Raw genomic sequence first — 21266 nt, 5'->3', positions numbered from 1 at the left:
AGGCGGTGAGCTCTGTCCGTGCAGGGGCCCGTCTGTTTTAGCCCCATTGGATCCCCAGCGCATGGCTCAGTGCCGGCCACCCAGCAGACCTGCACAAATAGGTAGTGAATAAATGAATGAACTCTCAAAGCAGACTGCTTCGTTCCTGGTCCATCGTGATGGCTGCAAAGAGGTGGTCTATACGGAGCCCTCCTAGAGGGCTTCCCCTAACTGCACTTGTTGTTGCCCTGGACAGGTCACTCCCTCTGGCCCAGAGTAACCCTGCCTAGATCTCGGCCCCCTGAGCCTCCCTCACCTACCATTACGGGGACTTGACTCTGCCTAGCCTTGGGCTACATGCTTCGCACATAGTTTTTCACCCTGTTTTTTCAACAATGCTTTGCGGCAGGAACTCTTACTATACCCATTTTACAGTTGAGGAAACTGAGGATCAAAGAGCTCATCATCTCACCCAAAGTCACGCAGCTTGTTGTGATGGAGCCAAGGTACAAGCCCAGGCCTGAGCAGCCCCATGTGTAACATGTGAACAATAAACTCTGCCATCCGTAAGGAGAACAGTGATGGAGAGTCTGACACTAAACTTTGGCACTGTGTATTTCCATGGTCATCCTCTCAGCAACAGGACAGGTTCTGCTCTCTGGTTCCTTTGACTCAGCTCCATGGATGGGACTTCTTCATGGTTGCCATGGTGCCAGGAGAGCCGGGTCCCAGCAGGGACCCTGGCTGGGAAGTTGGCCGATGGGCCTCCTCTGCCCTCGGGACTAAGCACTGTCCACATGGTGCCTCATTTCGTCTTCACAGCATCCCCATGAGGCAGCCAAGGCTCAGCAAGTTTCCCTAGATTGCCTGAGGTCACACAGCTGGAGGCAAAGACCCTCATCTGTTGTCATTTAAAGCCCACTCTTTGTCCTGCTGACAACGCCGACCGCCCACTGAACACGTACTATATGCCAAAGACTCAGCCCCTTAGTCATCCTCTTAGATTGGTCCCTATTGAGCCCATCTTCACCCTAGGAAACAGGCTCAGAGATGTGAGGCGACTGGCCCAAGTTCACGTGGATTGGAAATCAGTGCTGTCTGACTCCCAAACTGGGCCCTTGACTGCTCTGCGGCCCCCAGGAGATGGCCCTGGCGCCGTCCTGGTGAGTGGGGGGCACTCACCTCCTTGATGAAGTTCATGAAGCGGCCGCCAAAGCGCCACGCCTTGTGCCGATGGCACTGCAGGGAGTTCACGGTCATCTGGGGCGCCCGCTGGTAGCACACGGACACGATGTGGACGGCGTCGTACAGTAAGGCCGCGTCAGTCTGGAGGGGAGGCCCAGGGTTGCCTGAGAGTAGCTCGGGCCCGAGAGTCCCCAGCTCACCCTGCCCTGTCTCCCTTCTCCTCCCCGACCAGAGGCAAGGGGGTCCTGGTGAGGGAAAGGCCCTGAGACCCTGGAGGTGACCGTGTCCCTGCTCCGAGTGAGAAGCCAAGCTCGGATTGCCTCTGCAGCTCTGCAGACACCGGACTCCCTCCCTCCGCAGCTCAGACCTTCTCTGCCAGGCCCCGCCACCCCGTGCCGTTGTCCCTGCTATCGCCTGCCCCGACGCACACCTTCAGCTTTCCGGCCTCCCCAGCCTCCTGCCAGCCACAACTGAAAGTCCCCCGTGCCCAGCACCCACTAGTCCTTATTCCTACTCTCTGTAACCACCTGTTTCCGTGCCTGCACTCCCACACTTGGGGTGGGACTCTGTCTGATTCCTTTGTGTCCCTGGCCCCTGGCCCAAGGTCTGGCAGATACAGGGCAGGTCTTAAGAAGGAAAGTAGTGGGAGGGAAAAAAGAAACAGGGAAGAAGGAGAGAAGGAAGGGAGGAGGAGAGGGAGGAGGGAGGGAGGGAGGGAGGGAGGAAGGAAGGAAGGAAGGAAGGGAGGAAGGAAGGAAAAGGAATGGAAAGAGGGAGGGAGGAACAGAGGGGCGGAGGAAGGAATCATGGGAAGGAGGGAGGGAGGGGAGCCCCCAGGTCTGGCCCTCCCGGCCGCAGTACCATCATCACTCCATCCAACAGGCCAGACTCTGCCCGGGGAGCCGCCTGCAGCCGCTCCATGGACCACTTCTCCACGATGGCCGAGACATGGGGGTTGTCCACGTTGAGGATCCGGAATCCCGTCAGGTTCACCCCTGAGTAGCGGTAGGGCTCCAGGTCTAATGCGTAAAGATCCTTGACAGAGAGAGTTTCAGTAAACAAAAGTGTGGCCTGGCTGTGAGTTCCAGCCTCACCTCCCACACTCCCTACTGGGACCCCAGAGCAGCCGCAGCTCCCTGCAGAGCCCTGTGGAGGTGAGGCTCAGCAGTGAGGATGGAGCACCCATGGGAGCACTGCGCTTGGAGTCCACTTGAGCGTGGAGGAGTCCAGCCAGCCTGCCTGGTGGCTGACCCCACTTACTCTGCTGGACCTCAGACACACTGCTCAGCCTGTTTCTTCATCTACAAAATGGGGATCATGCCTCCTGTTTAGGCCCCCGTGAAGCAGTAGACATCAAATGCCCAGCCTGGAACAGCAAAGGAGCTTGATAATGGTCATGACCGTCATCCTCTGTTGGGGGACGTCCGCTTTGGGAAGACAAAGGGCATTGCGTCTGGGCATCTCCAAGTTACCCAGAGGGAGGGTGAAGGGAGGATTTTATCCCCCCAGAGAGGGTATTTTAAAACAGTCTCTTCTGAAAACAAACTTAGGGTTACCAAAGGGAAAGGTGAGGGAGGGATAAATTAGGAGTTTGGGATTAACAGATACACACTACTGTATATAAAACAGATAAACAGCAAGGACCTACTGTATAGCACAGGGAACTATATGCAACATCTTGTAATAACCTACAATGGAAAAGAATCTGAAAAAGAATAGATATCTAGCTATACATGCATAACTGAATCACTTTGCTGCACACCTTATACAACACTGTAAATCAACTACACTTGGATAAAAGAATTAAATTAAAATAGTCTCTTCTGCCTGAGACTGAAGGAGTATAGCTGTCCTCTTCTCTACCCTTGCCCCACATCATCAGCCGGGCCCCCTCACCCCCTGCCTCCTAGGAGCAGTCAGTCTGTCCGTCTGTGGGCCAGGTCATGTCCCGTCTGGTGCAATGGCCTAAAAGCCAGGAAGACAGGCCTTAATGTACGGGGGCAGCCCAGCTTCAGCCCCTCCTGCCAGCTTTAGCTCTGGGGCACGGTGAGCTGGGGAGGGCAGGGGGCAAAGGGAAAGAGGGGGGTGGGCTGAAGAGGGAGGGGCCAGGTGCTAGGCTGAGAAGAGCTGGCACGAGGTGGGGGCTGGTGTGAGGAGCGGAGCAGAGCTCTGTCGTCTTAAGAAAAATTACCCATACTTGGAGATAAGGCAGACGGAGAGCAGCGCGTCCTTTCAATGTCACATAGAAGCATCGCTTACAGGCCCTCCCGGGATTGTGCAGTTCTCCGGGAGAATGCACCCGGGTTTGACTTCACTGTTGGCTACTGGTTAAAGGCCCAGATTCTGAGCTAATACGTAGATTTTTGCCCATAGAAAAGATAGTCCCCAAGGTGGTGGTTTTATTGTCCTGTAGAATATTAATCCATTTTTCTGTCTAACTTAGCCATCTTATCTTATGTTCCCCCTACACCAAATACCTATAAATACTCAATCCTTCAAATGCTCTTTGAGCCAGCGTTGTCATCCTACTGGTTCCTTTGTTCATGACTTGAATACCTTTCACACGTGTTCATTCTATATTTGCATAAGAGTCGTGTTATTTTTTTTTTTTTGATGAACATAGGTCTTTATTACTATTGCTGGGTCATACGGTAATTGTGTGTTTAAAAAATTTTTTTTAAACATCTTTATTGGAGTATAATTGCTTTAAAATGGTGTGTTAGTTTCTGCTTCATAACAAAGTGAATCAGTTATACATATACATATGTTCCCATATCTCTTCCCTCTGCGTCTCCCTCCCTCCCACCCTCCCTATCCCACCCCTCTAGGTGGTCACAAAGCACCGAGCTGACCTCCCTGTGCTATATGGCTGCTTCCCACTAGCTATCTACCTTAGGTTTGGTAGTGTATATATGTCCATGCCACTCTCTCACTTTGTCCCAGCTTACCCTTCCCCCTCCCCATGTCCTCAAGTCCATTCTCTAGTAGGTCTGTGTCTTTATTCCCATCTTACCCCTAGGCACTTCATGACCTTTTTTTTTTCCTTTCTTAGACTCCATATATATGTGTTAGCATATGGTATTTGTTTTCTCTTTCTGACTAACTTCACTCTGTATGACAGACTCTAGGTCCATCCACCTCACTACAAATAACTCAATTTCGTTTCTTTTTATGGCTGAGTAATATTCCATTGTATATATGTGCCACATCTTCTTTATCCATGCATCTGTTGATGGACACTTAGGTTACTTTTTGAAACGTGTTATGTTGACAATCTAGATGGGCCTCATCCCACTAGTGGGGAAAGTGACTCTTCAGGTCTGAGCTCCTCTTCATCCATTGTCTATTCTTTTGCACATTCCCCTCTCATCCAGCTGCCTTCCATGCTGCCCCCCACTGCCCGTCCTCTTTGCCGGGTCCCTCAACTCAGTCACTCCCTCCCATGCTGGGACAGAGTGGCCGGGGACAGTGTACTTGTCTCTCCATGGCTGCAGGCGTCAGGAGTAACATCTGGCCCCATCACAGTCCCAGCTTCAGTTAAATCAATGATGGCTCATGGAAAGATAATGAGGGATAAAACCTGGAGCCCACAGAGCAGCTCTTTCACACCGTGCTGGCTTCCTCTGGTCTCTGAGATGTTCCTAATTCGTGCTGATCTCCTGCTGTTCCTCCTGTAACTCCAGCTGGCCTCCGTCTGGAATACACTGCATTGGTTTCCTCTTTAAGGGTTTAGGGATTAGGCGAGAGGCTGAGAGCAGATGAGCCCAAGCAAGAAAGTCTAGTCTCAGCCTTGCCCAAACAAATAGGGCCCTGATTCAAAGCCAGGATTTGGGATGGGGGAGGGGCTGGGCGGGAGTAGATGGAGGAGTCTCCGTGGAATTGACCAGAGGGTGTCTCTGTGGCCCCAATCTCAGTGGGGAGTGGAGGGTGGGCAGTGTGCTCAGCCCCACGCAATGGAGGGTATCATCTGATCTTCACAATCCCCTATAAAGTAGGTATTTAATAGTATTCCCTTTTAAGAGAGGAGGAAACAGGGCCAGAGAGGTGAGGTGACTTGCCTAAGGTCATAGAGCTCAGGAAGGCAGCGCAGAAACCGTTCCCAGGTCCATCTCAGTGGCTTGTAAGAGCTAAATGTCAGCACTTCTTGACTCTGCGATCAGTGATATTCATTGATAGCTTGATATTGGCCATGGTGGGAGTATTTACACCATGAAAACTGGCAAGCACTATATATCTGGGTTTTCCCCCTTTTTGGACAGCTGGTTGTACACGTTTACTAGTACACCGTGTCCGTCCTATTTAAAAATCCCCGTGCTTTATGTCCCCAGTGGTTGTCAGGCACAAGATATGCACCAGAATTGTTTTTGGAGCATTTTTTGGAAAGTATGGGCCATAGAGAATGTGGGGTGGGGCCTCAATCTGTGTTTTGAGAAGCCGCTAATCTAAGCTATTACTCCTAACTGGGAAACACACAGAGAGGGGTCTGGGCTTAGACGGGGAGACCTGTTCAATCAGAGGGAGAGGGGGGAAACACATTGGAAGGAGGCCTCTCTTCCCACAGCTCCTCCCTGAGAACAGCTCACTGGGCAGACCCAGGTGATGGTTATGAGCACAGACCATCAGGCCAGGCCATCTACTCTCCTTTCCTCAGTTGCCTCATCTGAAAAATGGGAATGATAGTAGTACCTGCCATATAGGGTTGTCACGAGGAAGAAACGGGTTAATAGATGTACTTAGAACGTGTCTGGTGCATGGTAGACACCACGGAAGTGCTGACAAACATTCATGTTCTGCCTTCTCTGGCAGCAGGTTGTGACAGCTATGGACTCAGCCCCCAGGGACATGACTGGGTTATTGGAAGAGAGGAGCAGACATGAGTTGCATCCTCCTGACTTACCTCTCTTGGCAAAAGACAAAAACAATTGCAAGGAGCTAACACTTACTGAGCACCTATAAACCTCAGAACAGTTTCTATGTGCCTTAGGTGTATTAACTCGCTTCATTCCCATTTTCACCTTACGAGGAGGGTGTTATTATCACCCATTTTAGAGGAAGGAACTGAGTCACAGAGAGGTTAGGTCTTTTGCTCAAGGTTACACAGCTGGGGAGCAATGGCGTCAAACCCAGGCCACCAGCTCCCGAGCCCTCCCTCTGTCCTATGACCAGCCCTTGGTTCCCACCTCTGGATATCTCAGTCACCCACCACACAGCATTCAGAGGGGTCTTTCTGAAGAATAAACCCAACCCCGTCACTCCCCTGCTTGGCATATTTCAACGGCTCCTTCTTGCCTTTTCAGAAAAAGCACAAATTCCTTAGTATACCTTGCAAGGCTCTCCACCCCTCTGGCCTCACTTTTCTTCCCACCCCCCTCTCATATTTGCCCCAGGAACACCACACTGCTTTTGTCTCCCTTCCGCATTCCTCGCTGGCCCCTGCCCCCATCATGCAGCTTCTCTAGGCCAGTGTCTTTGTGCGTGCTCTATCCCTGGGCTGGAATGCCTGTCTTCTCCATCCTCCTGGGGTGGGCTCACTCTGAGAGTCAGCTTGTCACCTGTTTTGGGAAGCCTCCCTTGACTACTACTCTACTACTATCACACAATAGGGTGGGTCAAGGGCGCTTCTGCTCTTATCTTGGGACCTCTTTGCTTTCACCCCACTGATAACAACTGTCCATGTCTGCATCTGTGTCCCCTAGGAGCCCCTGGGCTCCCATCACCCAAAGTGGAAAGAAGGGTCAGCCAGCTGCGTAGCTCTCTAGGGTACCTAAACAGCACTGGGAAGAGCCTGGAATGGAGAGGCCAGTGTTTTACATCCTCCTCTCAGGAGGAGATTTCTATGGGGCTACAAGTTAGGAGTGGTTTGGCAAATTGCCTGAGGTGGAGGATGAGCCCCTCAAGGGTACTGCTTTAGAGACAAGAGAGCTTCCCTAAACTGCCTTTGAATGAGGTGGGTCTGGGGAGATGGAGGGATTTTGCTGTGTAGGGCGGTGAATGCAAGTTTGGGGCCAGAGCTGAACTGCTGGGGCCACAGAAGAGAAGCTGAGCTCTGCCTCCAGGGGGCGCCCTCCTCCCTCTACCTCTGCACGGGGCTCAGCCTCTTCTCCAATTCAGTGTTGACCTGATACCTAAGGCCTGAAAGATGCCCAACATGAGCCTGCCTAGAGCCTCTGTGACTCAGCTCACTTCCCTGAGGACTAAACGCCAGCCGGATTCAGTGAGAAGGGCAGCATCTCTGGCTTTGGTGGGGACTCGGGTGCTGGCGACATCAGCCCTTCCGGTTTCCAGATGCAGCACTGAGTTGGCTGACACTCACACAGTGGCTGTGGCCAATCACAGCCTGGGAGGGGGCACGATGGGGTGTCACTGCCAGAGTCACCTTCATCCCTGTCACCCTGAGCCTGTACTTAGCTGCAAAGTGTTGTAGGGCTTGTGGCACTGAGTACCACCATCCCTGTGACATGAGGGCAGTGACAATGTGGAGCTGGAAAAGAGGCCTCTTTGTCCGGCTCCAATTTTTTGTCCAAACTGCCCTGGGCTGAGACCCCATGTGCTGTACACAGTGAACTGTGCACAACCTTGCTGCTTGGCAAAAAGTTGCTGTTCTCCATGCCAAATGTTGACACATTGAATTCAGTATCAACGAGGGACCTTTTAGAAACATTCAGCATAACATAATAGACTAATTCATTAGCACCCCATGGGTCTGACTGGGTGGAAGCTGCAGCTCGGAAAACAGCGCCTTAAGGAATGACAGATGAAAATATCTTTCCCATGATATAACTGTTATTGCCGAGAAGCGGCATTAATTGTGATTGCTTATCTATTAATTTATTATAATTCTCTTTTCACCTCCAGGCTTTTACCTACACATGACATGTACCAGGGGCTCAGCTGGGGCTGATTAACGCGGGGTTATCTGGGAATGGCTCAAAGCTGGCTGGAACAGATAATGGCAGCTGGGGTAATTAAAATGTCTTCTGCATGGGAGAAGCAAGTTCGGAGAATTTTTTAGACACAAAGAATTGGTGACGTGGGTCTCCTAAAGGGAAGGAGATAAATGCCAAATGCCACTGCCCTCCCACATACAGCCACGATTGACCAATGGGCACAGAGGGGCACAATCATGAGGTAGACTCTCAAGCCAACGGGGCTGGAAGGAGGAAACTGGAGCTGGAGCCAGAAGCAGGACACGGGGACCCAGGCGACATAGCTGATGCCCTGGCATATGGGGAGCTGCTGGGAGATACCCTGGTACCCACTGCAGCCCAACCCCCCAACACACACACATATTCCACTGCATGAACTATTTGTATTGCAGGGACTGTGCCTCTCTGGAAGGATCGGCTCTTCCTGACCCTCAGAGAGGCATGGGGAGGAAGGGCAGTGGGCTGGAACAGAAGCCAGGAGCCAAGGCTTTTATCACTGATCTGCTGGGAGACTCCAGGTAGTTCACTCAACCTCTCCGGTCCCAGGTTTCCCCATCAGTTAATGGGGAGCACAGACTGCCCTGTGAAGAGGAAAATCAGCGATGTGGAGAAAGGGCTTTGGAACCTGTGAAGTGTGGGTGCCGCTGAGATTTGTGGAGGCTCTGTTCCCCGCATTAGTGTCAATCACGTGATGCCTGGACCATCACAGCCTGTGGAATCCGAGCCGGAGCCAGACAGAGGAAGCCAGGCAACACTGCGTGCGGCTCTCGGCACAAGCTTCAGCAGAGGGCTTTGGAGCTGGACAGGTCCCGGCTCGTCAAAATCCTTGCTCTGCTCCTTTTTTTACTGAGTGACCTCTCTGAGCCTCAGTTGCTACTTTTCTGTAAAATTGGGAAAGTCATCCTCCCCTTGGAGAGTTGTTCAGAATTTTGGATGAGATGGGGTATACTGAGCGCATAAAATATATAAGCAGGAATTATTTAATTAATCAATTTAACTCTTACATAGTACTAAGTAACACTTTCCTTAGTGCTTTACTGATGTCAACATACTCGCTTAATGCTCAGCATAAGAGTCCTATGAGATGGTACTGTTCTTGTGGCCATTTTACAGATGGGGAATGAGGCAAAGTGACGTGAAGTAACTTGCCCAAGGAAGCGGAAGAATCTCGATTCTAACTCAGGCGGACTGGCGCCAGAGTCGGTGGACGTCACTGTTGCTATGATGAGGATGTTAATTTCACTGATTACTTTCTACTTTGTACTATATTCATTCATTCATTCATTCAGGCATTAATGAGCACCTACTGTATTCCAGGTGCTATTTGGGCACTGGAGATATAGAGGTAAACTGGGCACCGTCCTTGATCCTCATGTGCACAGAGGAAGCTACCAGCTGGTGAGCTTTGTGTTGGATCCAGCTCTAGACACCCCGTCTCACCCAAGTGCCTAGCTTGGTACCTGGGACCTTGAGAGCATATGTATATGCCTGCTGGATAAGCGAGTACATGAATGACTGAATTAAGGAAATGTAAAAGTGAGGAAAGCAGGGACCTCCCTGGTGGTTCAGTGGTTAAGACTCTGTACTTCCACTGCAAGGGCTACAGGTTCGATCCCTGGTTGGCAACTGAGATTCCACATGCTGCGCAGTGTGGCCAAAAAAAAACAAAAACAAAAACAAACCCCATAAAAAAGTAGGGAAAGCAGACACTCTCTTGGGCTAGGATACTGCCCCAGGGTGCAAGGATACTGCCCTGCCCCTCCTTCCAAGAAGTCCAACCCTGACCTCACGCTGGCACTGGCATTAATGTGGAGAGCCACTGGCGTACTGGGGTGGTGCCTTCTCCAGAGTCTTGTCTAGAAGGTCAGGTCGGGCCTCAGGGCTAAGAGCTCCCTGAGGGGACACTCCCTCTGGCCTTGGAATGAGGGCACGAGCCAGGCAGAGATGCTTTTAATTGACTGTCCGGAGCTAAGACCGGAAGCAAAGCACAAAGAGGACTTAACCACAGGCCCTGTGTGGACACAGTGGACGGGGGGTCAATACTCGGGGTGGGTGAATGAGATCTGTGGATTTTGCTCCTGCCGCTTCTGAAGGGCTCTCCCAATGCCCCAGCCCTTCTGCTTGGGGGCCATGACTTAGATTCTGTGAGCCCACTGTACTCCGCCCCCCACTGCCAGACCTCGGCTGACCAGGTCTGGCAGTGGTGACCTTGACCACAAGGAGTGGTCACCTCCCAAGGGGGGGTTGCTACAGTCTGGCTGATGACTCAGCCCCTATCCTGGGGACATTTGAAAATGTGCGGATCGCATTTATTTATTTGTCACCCAGCCTGGAAATTAGTGAGCAGGGACAGGGATGCTAAACATTCTACAGTGGGCAGGACATTCCGGAAGGATTAATGTCCAGCCTCAAATGCCTATATAGTGCCCTGTTGAGAAGCAACGGCCGGTGCTTGGTCAGTCCGAAATTTGACCTGGGGAAGGTGGGTAACATTCAGAGAAAGCGGTGGTGAGAAGCAGCAGAGGCAGAACGGATGGTCAGCTGGGGTGTGATGATCCCAGGGCAGCTGTGATGAGCTGAAGTTTCCAGGGAACAGAGACTGCGAGGACGGAGCTGAGGCCGAGAGCAGGGGGAGGGAGCAATGGGCAGAGAGAGGGAAACGGAAGAGGCTGGCTGAGTCTCAGGGCAGAGGGTTGGAACCATAATTCTCGTGATGTCCACGGTTGCTCTGGATCCAGAACCACTCTCCACATCTGCTCTTGTGGCCTGGTGGTTCATTCCTGAGTCTCTAGTGACTTGAAGTTACTTGAGTGAGCTCTGCTCCTTGAAACCAAAAGAGGCCGAATGAAGGATCTGAAGTCCAGAGGCGTCACAAATGATTCCCATTTTAGAGGCAAGGAAACTGAGGCCCAGGGAAGCTAAGCAATCTGCCCACGTGCACAGTCCCTGGTGCCAAAGGGACTCTCAACCGTATCTATGCCTCCGAGGCCTGCTCTCCTGCCACTGAACTGGGAAGTAATGTGGAGGGGGGATGGGCACGGTCTGCAGGGGGACCACAGCGGTCCCGGGAGGTCTGCCTGCTCCTCCCTTGTCTATTCCTGCATGGACGCCAGGGCTTTTTTACAGCAGCTCAGAGCGGTGAGGACTCAGAGAGGTAAGCCAGCAGGATGGAAGCGTGGGAAGAATTCACTGAGCTGGCACAGGGCTGGTGGGGACCTCTAAGGGCCCAGAGGTTGGACTCAGCACCCTAGGAGCCCAGGGCTGCCATGCCTGGAGACAGGGCCTCGGGCGCCTGGAATGTGCCCCACCCCACCTTCCCAGCCTTGCTCCTCTGCCCTGCTCCTAGCTCCATACGGAGGTGGAATATTGGGGATCTGGTGACCTCATCCTCCAGCCTCCAATGACTTTCCCAGGGGAGAAGCTCGCTCGGGTGGATAGAAATCCAGAAGGGACCAGGGCAGAAGGTACCTGGTCTCGGTCACCAGCTTCCAGCATCCCTTTCTCCCACCAAGGCTCCCGGCAGGTCTCCAGGTCTGGGCTCTGGATCAGAAGAGTGGGCAGGGTGGCCCCTGAGCTCTGCCATGGGCACAGGGTTGGGGGTGGAGAGAGGGTAACAAGCAGCTGTATGCTGGGAAATGCTTAATAACCAGCTCTCAGGGGATGGCGAGGAGGAACCGCTTATTTGTAGCATTTGCCAGCTTCTGTGGTGTGAATACTCCCACCTTGGCCAATCTCAAGCTACTTGCATGATGTCACTGACTGAAAGTGGAGCCAGGAAGAGATGAACACAGCTGGCTCTGGCAATCAACCAGAGTGAGCCTTGAAGAGCTAACCTGCCTCCTGGCCTTTGCTTATGCTGTTCCTTCTATGTGGAATGCCCTTCCTCTCTCTCCTTGGTGAACTCCTGTTGATCCTTCAAGGTCCAGTTCAAACATCTTCTTTCCTGTAAAGACTGCCTGAAATTCCCCACCTTCCACCGGCTCTGTGGCACCCGGCGTCTCCTTCTGCTGTGCCCCGTGGCCATCTGATGTGATGGCTTGTGATGGCACAAGCCGGCCGTACGAGTTACACATAGAGATGCAGACTGGGCAGGATGGGAGCTCCTTGAGGGCAGGCCTCAGTGCCAGTTGTCTTGAGATACTCAGTTGAATACAGGTGCTGGGTAAGGAATGTTAGCTGGGTGCTGGGTGAACGAAGGAACACAGCTAGAGGCTTGCAAGACTGCAGTGGCAAGTCTGACACAGATTTCGGGAGCCTGTTTCAGCCACAGGATGTTTAGTGATGCTGTCACTTGCCCCATATCTGGGCTGGGTAAGAGTCTACCCGGGGCCGCAGTGACATCCAGGGCATCTGGCCCCAAGGCAGGGTGGCTGGGGGTTGGTGCCCCTTTGGCACAGGGATCTCGTTATTCTGCTGATCTCAGACCACAACTAATTACCCTAATGGGTTTAAATGGCCCTCAATGTTCTCAAGGTTTGGACAGGACCCATCTGGAGCCCGCAGGTGGGCTGGCCCCAGCTGATAGCGAGTGGGCAGACCTGAGCGTGGATGTCACAGGAATCCAAAGTGGCAACTCCCGTTGTTGCGTGAGGCCTGAGGCCTGGGACCTGTGTGGGGGCGTGTGGGCTGGGGCCAAGGGTCATCGTCATAACAACAGCCCTTCACACGAGCAGGCCCTGCTCTCAGAGCTTTAGTTCACGAACTCATTCAGTTCGCACAACAATCCTAGGAGGTAGGAGCCATGATCGTGCCCATTTTGCAGAGGGAGAAACTGAGGGAGGTTAAATTATCTCTGCGAGGTCTCACAGCCGGCAAGCAGAGGGGCTTGTGTGCACACTGGCAGGTTCTAGAGTCCCTGTCTTTAGTCACAACAAGATGTCACTCCTCAAAGTGGGCAGGCCACAAAGGCAAATTTGTGCCCTTGCCTGGGGCCACACCTACAGCCTTAGGAAGCAAGTCCAGCCTGAATCTCCTCTAGCTGCTGCAACTGTCTCCCCCGGGCTGACCTTGTTCTGAGGGAGCCCCACCCCGACCCGTGCCAGGACTCGGAGGTACGTTACCAGGGTGGTGAAGATGAAGTGGTAGTATTCGGTCATCATGCCCATGGCCATGGCCTACGGGAGAGCAAAGTGTCAGCACCCTGCAGGGAGCACCTGAGAAGCCCCTCCCCCTCTCCACCCTGGCAGGGGGGATGGGGGGTGGGAAGGGAGCGGGGAGAGAGCGGTGAGGACCCGGGGCAGCACAGGCTGGCGGTGGGTTGGGAGAGGCTGGCCGCTTGGAGTGGGGCATCCTCTGAGACAGGGAAAATGACTGGCTGGCAGACAGCAGTGGATTTCACACTGGAGTGTGCAGCAAAATCATGGGTGACACATTAAAATGCAGAATCTTAGGCCACGCTCTCCAAATATTCCAAATTCTGCAGGGCCAGGTTTGCCTTTTTAGTAAGCATCGCTGGGCCTGCCACACTTGGAGAAATGCTGCTGCAATCCGCCCAACATCGCCTCCTCAAGTGCCCTGACTCTCCTCAGCTGAACTCACTGTCCTGGCTCCAGAAAGACGTCTGTGGGAGCTCGGCTCCCACCAGCCCAGCCAGGCCCGACGAGGAGGGTCTGTCCTCAGTCTGAGCCTCCCCCGGAAGGGCTGACACATCCCTGCGTCTTGGGTCCTGGTTGGCCACACAGCGGGCCACACGGCTGCTGTGAATTACTCTCCTACACCATCATGCAATCTAATGTATTTTACTAGAAGCCGATAATCTATGATACTAATGGCCATCACGCATTTCCCACAGACCTCTTCAGAATGCGGGCCCACAAAGTGCTCCAGGAGGAGATGCCACCGGGTCAAATACGCTTTGAAAATCCTTCACATTCCCTCCCGGTCTGGGAGGTTCCCAGCCCGCATTCGCAGGTGAAAGGCTCCAGGAGTCCTCAGTACGCAGACGTGCTCACCTTGGTTTAGTTCAGGGTCAGGCTGAGCACAGAATCTTCATTTTCAATTCTAGGAGTTTTCATGTCAGCAAACTGGGGAGTGAATTCTGACTTTCTGGCTGGATGACCTCAGGCCCAATACTTTCCCCCGGAGCCTCCGTTTCCCCATCTGAAACCGAGCACGATAATCGCCCCCACTTCCCAGAGCGGCGATCAATGAGGAGCTGTGTGTGTACCCGGCACCGAGTAACTCCTCAGGGAACCCAAGTTGGGATTGTCTTTATTACTCAGTTACACATGCCTGGAAGAGGAGGGAGGCACTGGGCGCCGCTGGCCGGGACACTGAGGGTTAAGGGATTTCTGGGGAGCATGTACTCCCTCCACGCTGAGCGTAAAGGTTGCCGCATGCATGCTGACTGTGCCCCGGGCACTGGGATAAACGCTTTCCTCGCCTCATCTCACTGAATCCTCCAGAACCAGGGCAGGGAGGGATCCTTCACTCCATCTACAGAGCGGATGACTCCAGGGCCACTTGTTCTTGGATATATAACACCCATGGGCAGAGGCAGGATTCAAGCTCTCAAATGAGTTTTTAGCCCCTGTGTGAAGGGTCCTGGGGTGGGACTTCCTCTGGGGGAAGACAGAGGCTGCCGTTCAGCTTGGGCACCCCTTGCAGGGTGTGCAGGGAAGGCCTTGAACATATTCCTGGCCAGCTCAGCACCTCTCCCCCTGTATCCCTGTGACCCTTCCCTGCCACCAGCCTCTCCCGGGGTCATGTGTCAAGGCCCCACAGAATGCCTCCTCCAATCACCAGGTTCGCTTTCTGGGACCACATAATTGCCTTTTACACAAAGCACTGGTTCGAATCAGAGTGGTTTTGTTTTCGGCTGCGGCACCCTCGGAGGGGGGCTGTGAGTGATTTCACTGTTTGTTTCTTAGGGGGCTGGCAGAGCTCGCCCTGGTTCCCAGCACGCCACCCTGGGCTGTCGGGAACGGAGGCGTGGCCAAGGACCGAGAGCCATTCTCCTCCGCCGCCGTTGCTGCAGAGCTGAGCAGATGGTGCATAGAGCCTCGATAAACCTCCCAGGGATGGGAGAGTGACACCGAGTGCCACGGGCTGCAGGGAATCAGTGGCTGGAAGAGGAATGCTGGGGGCTGTTCCCGAGACCCCCAGGCCTCCCCGTGCTTCCTGCAGCGTTCTACTCCCTCTCCGCAGCCCCCGCCTCCCACCTGCCCCGAGGTGGCGTGGAAACTAGCATTTGCTCAGCACCCTCCGTGCGCCAGGCCTGGCTGGGGCAGCTCAACCATCGTCTCATCCCATCCTCACACCAACTCAGAGTGTCAAGACCACTGTGTCCGATTTGCTGCTGGTGAAACTGAGGCTCACAGAGGCAAAGTGACCACCCAAGGTCATACAGCCGCAAAGAGGCAGACTAGAGGTTGAACTTGGATCTGGTTGACATCATGGAAATGGGGGGAGGGGGGAGAAGTGGCAGGCAGACCCCAACCACCCCTCCCGCTGGCCGGTGCTCACGCACCTGCTTGAGGATCTGGGCGGCCATGGTGTGGCTGCAGTCGAAGATAATGCGAAATTCCCGGCCTCGCTTCATCTCCTTGAGCAGCGGGCGCGAGTCATCAGAGTCAAGGGGGAGCTGGCGGATCTTCAGGCGGATGCTGTACCTCGATGGGGCCATGATGAGCTCCTGCAGCCGGATGAGCCCTGAGAGGTCCCGGGGCACAAAAGACACATGTGAGCCCACGTATACCTAGCTGCAGGTATCCACAGATTCGTGTGGCCACAGGTCTACAGACACACATGGACACTGACATGTGGCCCACGGAGATAAATTCATGGACTCAGCCACGCATGTGCAGACCCAGGCACTAGCAGACTGCGGCACAGACACGTGCCCCCAGCCGTGCATGCTGGCTCATGCCCACAGGCATGTGTGCACATACAAACACATGCTTACACGCACACACAGGACATACACTTGGGTTGATAAGCACATGTGTACACAGGTAGGTAAAGGTGTGTACACACCTGTAGATTCAAAAGCAGGCACGGACTGCTAGCGAATCCCCCCCGAGTCCACCCACCTGCACCTCTCTAACTCAGTCGGTGTAGAGACTCATGGAGCCTGAACCAGAGGCCCCCCACTCTTCCTCCCCCTGCCCCCTGCAACACTGTGAAGCATGGGACATAATCTTCCTAAACAGTCCCAGCAACCTGCTTCCAGGATGCGGCCCAAGTGGCAGCTCCAGGCTCAGCTGTACCAACGGTTGGACCAGGTAAGGAAGGCCAGGTGGCATTTGTGCCCGGCCTCCACCCCCAAGGGCAGGCTACCCCCGAACACCTTAACCATTCTTCCGGGCTCAGTGCAGCCACCTCCTCCATGACGCCTGCCTCTACTGCTCTGCCCAGACAAGATCTCCCCACCCCACTCCCATCCTGCCCCTCTCCCCCGAAACTCGGTGGCCTCGTCCTTCAGCACTAGCGTCTTCTGGCCTCATCTCACTCTCCTGGTCCTGTCACAGACTCCTCAACATTAGGGACTGGGTCTCCACATGCCCTAGCACGGGGCCTGGCACTCCGGTTGTGCTCAACACAAATTTCCAGAATTGGATTGACTACTGTCTTTTTTTCCCCCCACACTGAAAAATCCTCCACCTTGGCATTTTGCAAAACCACTTAATCTGGGGACTTCCAGGGAAAACTGAATGTCACTTCTTGGAGACAAATGGCTCGCTTAGGTCTAATTAAGTTCATTTCCGTCCTTAGTACAAGGTCCATTCTTGCTGACTCCTCTCTGCTTAGCCTGGAAGCAAGCTTGCTTGCTGTTCTCTCTCGCCCTACCCACTGCAGGAAGAGCGGAGGAAGCACAGGCCCAGGGTCCCAAGCAGGCCATCCCCTCCCACCTGCCAGGCTGCCCGCCCATACTCAGGGCTCGGTGTCTGCATCCTGGCTGCACTGTCCACTCAGCCATGCTCTATTTCCCCGCGAACAGCACTCTGGTTTTCCTTTGGGGAACAACTCTTCCCCCATGCTCAGTCCATGTGACCCAAGAGTCCCCACTCCAGGGACACAGAATCTGGCGCCAGCCTGGTCAATCAGCACATGCATTGCTCTAGGCAAAGGTATGGGCTTAGCGATGGATGTGTGACACCAGCTGGTTCTATCAGATGACTCCCAGGAATTGTGCCAGAGCAACTGTTAAGAGACAACCCTCTTTCCATTTAACTCCAAATGGGGAGGAAGCAAGTCTGGGGTCATCACTTAGAACCTGTAAAGGATTCCCACAGGGCAGAAGTCAGGAAACACAGAAAGAAAATAAGCCCTAAAGATACTCGTTTGCACCTCTAAAGCTAAAACTACTCCTGAACTTTCCAGTAAATGAAACCAACAAAATCCTCCCCCCACCCTCGCCTTTTTTTTTTTTCTTTGCTTAAGCTAGTTTGCGATGGACTAAAGTTCGCAATCAGCTGTCGCAGGGCCCCCTATCCGGACAGAGTCCCCACACACAGAGAACCCACTTCCTGAGCCTTCCAACAAAAAGTCTGGATTTCCAAAGCCATTTCTGGTACATACACCTGGGTCTGTCCAGCCTCTCATTCCCACTCCTGAGGGCTGGCCATCTGGAAAGCGAACCGACTGGTATCCATCACTCCACTCTGCTGGGGAGGACAAAGATATTTCTCTGGGACCTAAGTCTCCCAAAGAGCTCTCAAACAAGCTTCGCCATGGCTGTGGGCATCAGGAACCCTCAGCCTCCTAGAAGGTCTCAGATCCAGGTGTGTGGGCTGGGAGAGGGCTCTGGAGCCCTGGAGTGGTCTGGACCAAACAGGGGCCCCAGTGCTTTCTAATACCAGACTTGCTGGGGGCAGGAAGAGGATATCAGGTGACCTTACAGAGGAAGGAGGGGTCACAAGCTCCCCCCAAACACACACACACACACCCATCCTTACCCTCCCTCCTCAACTAATCCCAGAAGTTCTTACTTTGGCTGAATGATGCTGCCCGCTCACACCTGTTACCTTGCGAGGCCCTGAGCGCATGCTTTGTTCCTACTCGCTCAGTTTTCAGACCCACGCACAGCATCAGTAGGCACATGGGATTTGGGGACCCAGGACATGAGGACAGGGACAGTCTGGATGCTAGAGCAGAGGCCACCAGAGCTTTCTTGTCAGCCAAGTTCATTGCCCTGTGTAATACACAGTGACCCACCTTCTCCAGCAGCAAATGTCAGACCTCCTTCCCATCAGTGTATTCCCAAAGGAGACCAGAGGCTCGTCTTGGTCCACCCCAGCAGAGGACTAGGCTCTTTGTTTGCCTGAGATGAGTTCTCCTTCCTGGCTGCTTCCCTAATCAATCTCTCTCAAAATATCTGCAGTGAATCATGGTTGTGGAAGTCATGCTTTTCACTTACAAAGCACTTCTGCTTTCATTACCCTATTTAAACGTCTCCCTGTCCTAGAAGGCATACAGAGTAGGGGCTTTTGTTCCAATGTTACAAATAAAGAAACTGAGGCCCAAAGAGGTTAAGTGAGCCTCCCAAGATTTTGCAGCATGCCAGCAATGGGATCAAAATTCAAGACCCATTCTTTTTGGCTCTTAAGCTGGGCCCTTTTTCATTACCCCAGCATTTTCTGAGCCCCTCCCTTTCACTGTTGATGTAAATCCGTCTTTGTGCACGGGTTAGGCTAGGAAGGTGGCTACATGGCAAAGCTCATATGGTAAACACTGCTGGTCCCTGAAATAATCACTCTTGGTATTCTATAACTGATGAATTGGCATCCTGAAATCATGGGCCAAATTAATGACCAAAGTTTGTATCCCTATTATCACTGGGTTTTCCTGGGCACACAAAAATCGTATTATAAACTCTCTAACCACAAGCCCTACAATCTGTTTTGCTTCCTGCCCCACATGGGACGTTTGCACCTAACAAATTCCACCTATAGTAATAAGTAATTAACAAAGGCTCTTGCCCATGATTTCCCCTTGCTCCTGCCTCCTGACCAACCCTCCATGTGGCCCTGGGTGCCATGGTGTGCCCCCTTCTTCTAGGGAACTGTAAGTAACAACTCTTCTTTCTATGCTATTGGCCTCTTCATATCATCACTTGGTCGTATCTACCCTTTAGATCCCAGGTACATTTTAAAACAGTTCTCCCTGCAGTGGATTGCAGTGATGACCCCAATTCTTCACCCCTCTCTACATCCCCATCCTTTGCCATGTAATTTTGCAGTGCCCTCCAGCTGTGGGGGCAGGTGACTTGCTCTACCCACGACGTTGGGCTCAACCATGTCAACTGTTTTGGCCAATGGTGTATCAGCAGGGCCCATAAGCAAACACTTGAAATGGAATTGCACACTGGGTTTGTTCTTTTCACCTCTGCCATCGTCATGACAACACGTCTGGGCTAGCCTGCTGGAGGATTGAGAGCCCAGCTACCCCACCATCTCAGCCAAGGCCAGTCTAGATCAGCCAGCAGTCAGCCGACCCCCAAGCAGGTAAGCGATCCAGCTGAGACCAGAACAACTGCCTGGCCAATCTCAGTCGGTCACTGACCCCACAGGCTTGAGAGCTAAATAAATGCTTATTATTTTAAGTCACTAAGTTTTGGGGTGATTTGTTACACAGAATTATTATAGAGATAGATAACTAACGTACCCTTTTCAAGCATACTGAGAGAACCATGATTTTTTTGGGTGGCCACGTGCCAGCCCCAAGACGTGACTCGGGATGGGTGAAAGCCAATGAGTGGCAGTCCCATCCCTATCTGAATGTGTTTAGGGTGGTAGGTGCAGACCCAATGAGCTGTAGAGTGTGGTCTGTTGGAAGGTTACGAGGCAGATTTTCCTCCCGATAAGAGGCACGAATCACACCTCTTTCCTTACCACTTCCTGGGGTATCATCATGTGAGGATGTGATGCTTGGAGCTGCAGCAACTTTATTTTGACTATGAGGGGGAAAGTCAAGAGAACTGCGGTGACACTGACCCAGCACCCTGACTCTGCTGAACTGCTAAACCAGCCCTGGAAAGGCCCATCTCCAGACTTCTTGTCAGTGAGATAACTAAGTGGCTACTGCTCCAGTCAATTTGAGTTGGGTTATCTGTTACTCACAGACAAAACATCCTAATGGAAACAACCCTCAAAGCAAACATAGTCAGTCTGCTATAAAGTGCTTCCCATTCCATGGGTTTGATGACCCACAAGCTGTCCTGTCCCTTTGAAATATCCTGATTCTGGAAGCATACTTCTTACTACTCACTATTCGTCATCAAATTTATACTATTGTTTGACTGAATCCAACCCTGAATCCCTAGTACTAAGTTCTTCTTGACCAAACCAGCTCCATCACTGACTCCCCTAAGTTTTAAGATATTTGTTGAATTGAATATCAAGTTGAATCAAACTATAATTAAATACTACAGGAAAGAGTGTGTTGGGCACTGGAAAGGGGGAAGAAATGAAGATGTTATTCCATCTTCTTTTGAGAACTTAATAGGGGAGTGAGTGCCCACCCAGAGGTCACTGGTCATCAGAGCTAAGAATCAAGTGATGTGTACATACAGTCAGAACTAGACATGCTTGGGAAAAGGAGGCTCCAGGCCTCAGCCTCCGCTCTGACCAGTCTCACTGGCATCCACCTTCATGCCACAGCATCTTTTCCTCTGCAAAGCCTCCCCCGCTACCCCCATTCAGCCTGGAGGCACCAGGACTGCTGGGCCGTGGTTTATGCCAGTGTCTGTTCTGACTACTCTGTGCCCGTGACACTCCTACAAATCTTCAATATTACCTGCTCACATCTAATTCTTTTCTTCCATTCTGGCCACCAGTTCTCTTCCAAGCAGCCCCTTTGTTCCTGCCTGGACCAACATGGCCGCCTCTGCCTCAGTCTTCCGGCTCCAGGTTCTCCCTCCAACCCTCTGTACACTGCTGTCAGTGCCACCTTCTAAAACTCTGCTTTTATTATTCTGTTTCTTTGCTCAACAACACTCAGTGGTCCCCGGCTGCTTACAAGGTGAAGTCTGAACCCTGAAGCTAGACAGCAGAGACCTTGCCCACAGCCTCATACGTGCTGTTTATCTGATCTTTTCCTCCTCCCCTCCACACTGGGATCCTTTTCCCTGCCAGGCTGTGCTCTTGATGAGACCGCCATGCACAGTCCCACCTCCTCATCTTGCTCTCACTGTTCCCCCTCCTGTGATGCCTTCGTGACTCCTCTCCTTGTCCATCC

At 52.7% G+C, this 21266-nt stretch overlaps 1 protein-coding gene across 1 annotated transcript in view; it reads right to left on the bottom strand.

The window, feature by feature from the left end:
• Positions 1-21266, bottom strand: part of GRIK3 (glutamate ionotropic receptor kainate type subunit 3) — a gene marked incomplete at both ends in the record, with an annotated part of 231117 nt that overhangs the window by 55420 nt on the left and 154431 nt on the right. Inside the window, 4 exons of the mRNA XM_082660349.1 lie at positions 1162-1305; positions 2026-2199; positions 13151-13204; positions 15559-15740. Coding sequence (XP_082516475.1) covers positions 1162-1305; positions 2026-2199; positions 13151-13204; positions 15559-15740 — 554 coding nt within the window. The remainder of the gene's footprint in view (positions 1-1161; positions 1306-2025; positions 2200-13150; positions 13205-15558; positions 15741-21266) is intronic.

This window comes from Grampus griseus, assembly GCF_964374135.1.
Source record: "Grampus griseus genome assembly, chromosome: 1".
NCBI classification, from domain to species: domain Eukaryota; kingdom Metazoa; phylum Chordata; class Mammalia; order Artiodactyla; family Delphinidae; genus Grampus; species Grampus griseus.
Note: the sequence above shows the minus strand (reverse complement) of the source record. Positions and strands in the feature narration are given on the sequence as shown.